At 42.7% G+C, this 6,000-nt stretch overlaps 1 protein-coding gene across 1 annotated transcript; it reads right to left on the minus strand.

Moving 5' to 3' along the window:
* Positions 1 to 2,321: 2,321 nt before the first annotated feature.
* On the minus strand, positions 2,322 to 5,153 carry LOC123184200 (cytochrome P450 709B2). Its single transcript, XM_044596357.1, has 5 exons — positions 4,873 to 5,153; positions 4,365 to 4,588; positions 4,020 to 4,270; positions 3,567 to 3,924; positions 2,322 to 3,279 (listed from the first exon to the last, which is right to left on the minus strand). The coding sequence occupies exons 1-5, from the start codon at positions 5,141 to 5,143 to the stop codon at positions 2,842 to 2,844; spliced, it is 1,542 nt and encodes a 513-aa protein (XP_044452292.1). The 5' UTR covers positions 5,144 to 5,153; the 3' UTR covers positions 2,322 to 2,841.
* Between the last annotated feature and the right edge of the window lie 847 nt (positions 5,154 to 6,000).

Below are 6,000 nucleotides of genomic sequence, written 5' to 3' on the forward strand. Positions count from 1 at the left end.
TAGAATATTTGTCAAAATTTATTCCGAGCTCATTTGAGCTCGAGCTCACAAGGGTACTTTCGCCTTCAGCGTAGCTACAAATTATTAGGGTAGCAATCAACTAGTACTGCCTCTGTAAAGAAATATAAGAGCATTTAAATCACTAAAGTAGTGATCTAAATCGTTCTTATATTTGCCTCTATAAAGAAATATAAGAGCGTCTAAAGTAGTGATCTAAACCGTTCTTATATTTCTTTATAGAGGGAGTAGTTTGCAATGATGATCTTGACCACATCTGTGGCGGACATCCCTCACTAGTAGAAAACGGAGCTTTAAAACCGGTTCGTAAGGGCCTTTAGTGCCGGTTCCATAACCGGCATTAATTGGTGGGCACTAAAGGCCTCCCTCCTTTAGTACCAGTTCGGCATGAACCGGCGCTAAAGTGCCATCACGTGGCGTGAGCTCGCGCCCTGGTATGGGGGACCTTTAGTACCGGTTGGTGTTACCAACCGGTACTAATAGATTTTTTTTATAATTTTGGAAATTTTTTTGATTATTTTTTTTCGATTTTTAATTTTTCTGAATTATTTGGTGATTTAGTCTCTAATCACCTCTCTTAACTGCTCAAACGTGGATCACTCATTCCAAATCATCTAACTTCCCGACCGGTCACCCATCCCTCTCACTACTCCAGTCCAAGCACGCTTAACTTTCGGGTTCTATTCTCCTTCGTTTTCAAGTCCGCACTTGTTGTTTTCCTGACAATAGTAAGATGCCAATCCTATTAACCCTCAGGAGTTTAGCTTGAGCATGAAGTCACACATTTCACTCTTTGAGTTTGAAACTATTATTCTAAAAAACAGTAATTATTTAGTAACACTAATATTTCTTGAATAAGTTTGACCATAGTTTGACCACATTTTGACCATAGTTTGACCAGATTTGACCAAAATTCAAAAAATTGAAATAATTATTTAGTAATACTAATATTCTTGAATAATTATGTAGTAACAAATACTTCTTGAATAAGTATTTTGACCAGATTTAACAATTTTTTTAAAAAAAACTTAAATTTGACCATATCTGTTTTCCTTTTGAAATTTGAGGATTCTAAAAAATTGCAAACAGGCCATAGGCCGTCTCCATCGGATGCGGATTTTCGTGCTGAATTTTTTGATATATTATACGTTTTTTTCCGACATCGTATGCAAAAGTTATAGCCGTTTTACATTTTCCCTACACTTTTTGCAAAACATGTCCAAATTTAAGTTTTCAAATTTTCCTAACTAGTAGATGTAGTAACGTAACTACCTCTCGAAGGATTTTATTTTTTGAAGTTTTTATCATTTTCTTTTGATTTTTTCAGAACTAAAATGGCGACACACGGGGGGGGGGGGGGGGGGGGGATAGAGTTTGAAAATTGTCCTATAGTGCCGGTTTGTGTCACAAACCGGTACTATAGGTCAGACCCCTTTAGTACCGGTTCGTGGCACAAACCGGTCCTAAAGGTTAGCCCTTTAGTACCGATTTATGCCACGAACCGGTACTAAAGGTGATCGTGGGGCCCTAGCCTGACGCCAGCCTGCCATCACCCCTTTAGTACCGGTTCGTGGCACGAACCGGTACTAAAGGTTCAACACGAACCGGCATTAATGCAGAGTCGTTCGAACCGGCACTAATGGTACCATTAGTGCCGGCTCAAATTCAAACCGGCACTAATGTGCTTCACGTTTGACCCTTTTTCTACTAGTGCCTGAATGAAATGGCGAGCCATGGCAACGAATTCCGGTTGTTGCTAAGATTGTAGAATCCTTACAAGAGTCATGTGTATGAGCATTATTGCAGCAGCATCTACTACCAAAGATAGCATTATCTTTTCTTTGGAAAAATATTTACCCAAAAAAGGAAATGAATTTTGAAATGCACAACACTGTATTTCTCTGTTGGGTAGGCGGTATAGAGGGAACAAATAGTTACCCAAGGTAGGAGTAAATGGCACCTGCGGTACCACAACTTGTCTAGGGGGTGCACTTTAGTCAGTGAACTCGCAAAACGAAAAACCCGTCGCTCAACTTGCGAGGCAGGTGCAGATTGGTCACAAACTGGCCATATCGGCCACTGGACCAGCCAGCTGCCGGTTTTTTGCTGGACATTGTCATGTGAGGTCGGTGGGGACCGGTGATTTTGCAGGAAATACCCTACTTTATTTTTTCTTCTCCTCCTTGATTGCATGCATCATTCCGTTCCTATTACCACGATAATTTGACATACATAACTAAAACTCACCTAGTTAAAACTAGCATAGGTTTGGATTACATGCCATAAGTTATCTCAGAAAGCCCCCCAAGTTTAAAACACACAGGGTGCGGGTCACATTGCTAGTTGCATAGATGTCAGTATCATATCGTACAAGTTTATAAACATATATGTAGCTTGGAGGAAAATGGTGACATAACAATACATTTCAAATACAGTACATGCTAGTGGCTAGGAGAGACGTGATTCAGGACCATGGTTCAGCCGAACCTATGGTCTATGCCGTATGATTTAACATCCTACTACACGTGGATCTGTGACATACATGCCAACTGAATTTTTTAATCAACCATATATGGATCCTCATGAATAGACATGCATGCCAACTGTATTTTTTTTAATCAACCATACATGGATCCTCATGAATAGTGTCTAGAAATTAATGGTGTTGAGCGTAGGTTCGGCTGAGCCATGGTTCCGTAAAACATTTTCGTGCTAGGTATATTATTTAGTACACTATTGCATAGTACATGACATATCACACTATAGAGCTCCAGTATGATTTTCGCAACAAAAAAAGAGCTCCAGTATGATGTCGCAGGATGATCACACAGCCTGCTGCAGTTTCCTCACGATGAGAGGGAGCCCGTACCTGGGCGTCAGAGTGATGAAATTGCTGGGCTTGTGCACATAAGTAGGGGACAGGGAGAAGGTGAAACTCTTCAGGATGGTGGCTATCACGATCTGCACCTCAACCATGGCGAAATTCTGCCCAGCACAGACCCTAGGACCGCATGAGAAGGCCAACAGCGCGTGCGAATGCTTGGCGGCCTTCAAGAAGCCATTCTGGAACCTCATGGGGTTAAACATGTCAGCGTCAGGCCCCCAGACATCTTTGTCCCGGTGCAACATCACCAACGGTATTGTTATCATAGTTCCTTTCGGCACCTTCATGTGCGCGAGGGTGGTGTCTGAGGAAGTCTTCCTCTGTAGGAAAGCTATGGGGCCATAGAGCCTCAGTGTCTCCAAGAGCAACATGTTAAGCTGCAAGTCACCACGGCGTTTATTGGTTCTATGGACATGGATATATGCATGCATGAGATTTAAGGTCCATCTACACGTCCTTGGCAAATTATATTGTATGTAACATTTTCTAAAAGTTAAACATTTGAAATTTTTACAGAAGCAGTTATACTTATGTATAATACCAAATCAATTCAATTAGATTTATATCATGATTTTTTTATAAGGTCTGGTATAAGCTATAAAATTGCTCATGGTTTATGAAAGTTATATTTTAGACACTAGAAGATATTATATGCATATCATACCAGCTTCAGTTTGCCAGGGGAATCAACTAAGGGCAGGTGGTGAGCAGGATATTCCCGGACGACCTCCTCCCTGACCATCTCCTGCCACTGTGGGTAGCTGGCCAGCAGGAACATCGCCCAGGTAATGAGGCTGGCGCTGGTATCGTACCCAGCCGCGAAGAAGGTCCTGCACTCGCCGACCATTTCCTCGGTGCTCAGAGTCTGGGTCTTGCTACATGCCTGCAGCTGCAGCATCTGCCCCAGCAGGTCGTCTTCGTAGATGCTGCTACCAAGTCGTGCCTCTATGATCCGTGAGATCTTGCTTCTCACAAGCTTGTCAAGTTGCCACGTCCGACGGTTGCGAGGTGTCGGCAGGTACCTAGAATCAACCAAGATTAATTTGTTTCAAGCTCTATATCCATTCAATCGATTTAATTCAAACTTTGGTACTACATGGATTTTCTTGCTACCTACTTGAATCCAGTTACCGGAGGATCCGCAAAAGCATATGTGGCAAGCTTCAACTGCTCTTTACCGGCGACCAGCACCTCCCAGGCCTCCTTGTAGTTCTTGCCCAACATCATTCGTGCAATGACACTCATGGCTATTTCGTCAGAGTCGTGACTCATGTCTATCTCGGTCTGCTGCCTGCTGCTCTCTTGAATTTTTGCGCGCCACCGTTCCATTGTCCGCTGTGTGCACTCCAACGTTATTTCTGACATGGCCTGAACACAAAACATATATTCAAACTCGTAATGCTGTCTTGAGATTTGTCGTTCCAGTACGTTCAAAAGAGGAAAATTTCGGTGACAAACTTACCTTGATCATCCCTTGGTTGAAAGCAGGGTGGATGAATTTGCGGCGCCGCTTCCAGTCGTCTCCGTTTGCGAACACGACCCCGTTCCCCAGAACTGGATCCAAGCTTGGGTTCAAATAGTCCTTTTGGAACATGTCTGTCCTGTCGGTTAACACTTTCTTCACCAGCTCCATGTCTGTACAACACAGTGCTGGTGTCGGTCCCAGCCAGTACAGGAATGTTTTTCCTGATAGTACAAACATGTGATCATATATCTGTATAATACACATATTTATAGACCGTAATGATCAAGTAGGTAGGTAGAGACATTTGAGCTACGTACTTACCATACAGGGGAGGCCCATAATGATCATAGTTGTTTTGTAATTTGTATGATTCGGTGGTGTTGGCGTTGCATACATGTAATCTTGTCTGTGTAAACACTACGGTGGTGGGCTCTTCACCCTTCTTTTCTATCAATATGTGATACACACACTCACGCGTATTCTATAAAAAAGGGTACGTACTTACCATACAGGGAGGCCCATTTACGGAAGAAGGGTTGCACCGTAGTGACGCAGTCGTGGGAGCTGGTGTCCAGATCCTTGGCTCTCCCGGCAACAACCATCCTTTGGCACTCCGGCAGGGACCCAACCAGGAATTTGTAAGGCGGACCTCTAATGCCCTGCCGCCCGAACCACCTGGCTATGGCATACGGCCTCCAGAGCAGATACCACAGTGCTCTCGTGGTCACCAGCAGCGTGAGGACAGCGGCCAGGGCTTGCCCTATGTTAGGCTCCATGAATACTGTTTCTCTCCTTTCTCTGTTTTAGTGTTCTCCGTTAGCTGTTTTGGGTATTAATATATAGCATCACCAGACCGGTTTTTGATGTGTCTACCTGCAAACTGCCTTTGATGGATCAGTACTACCTGAGGAGGGGGAGACACTGGCGAAAAGGAGCTGCTTCCAATCGCTTGCTGCTCAGCCTATTGCCATCAGAAACGATACTCACTACTGGAATTTTCTTCTAGGGGCCGGAAGAATCGTTTCTGGCAAATCATAGATTTTTTTCGTCCAAAATTATTCCGACAAACTTTGAATTTAAATTTCGTTTGCAGGAATATATATAGTTTGTAATCTAGCAAACCCATATCTTCTATCTCCACTCCAATCAATTAGGCGTACACAGATTTCAAAATTAAACTTTAAAACCACTAATTTAACTTATGGATTCGCAAAAAATAATAAAAAATAAACCTACGAACATAAGTTATGTGACTTAAGGCATCTCCAATGTCACCCCCTCCCCAAACGGACACTGTATTTGTATGCGGATTGGTCTGTACTTGTCCGTTGATAAGGATACGGGAGCCGCCATTCAACCCTGTCCCTAAACATCCACCACTATTTTTTGGAGTCCACAACACTCAAAATAATGGCATATCAAATCCTCGACGAGCTAAAATATTTGAAATGCGATAATAGTTCTAAATTAAATATTACAATACAAGTAATTTTCGAAATAAAATAGTTCAAACTTGAATTCAACTCGCACATATGTTTTAATTGTCCCCTTTAACCGCCCATAGATGCTCGGTCAGATCTTTGTTGAGTTGCTCGATGTCGAATTTGTGGATGCATTTGGATATACTCATCAA

Source organism: Triticum aestivum, chromosome 2A (genome assembly GCF_018294505.1).
Source record: "Triticum aestivum cultivar Chinese Spring chromosome 2A, IWGSC CS RefSeq v2.1, whole genome shotgun sequence".
Lineage (NCBI taxonomy): Eukaryota > Viridiplantae > Streptophyta > Magnoliopsida > Poales > Poaceae > Triticum > Triticum aestivum.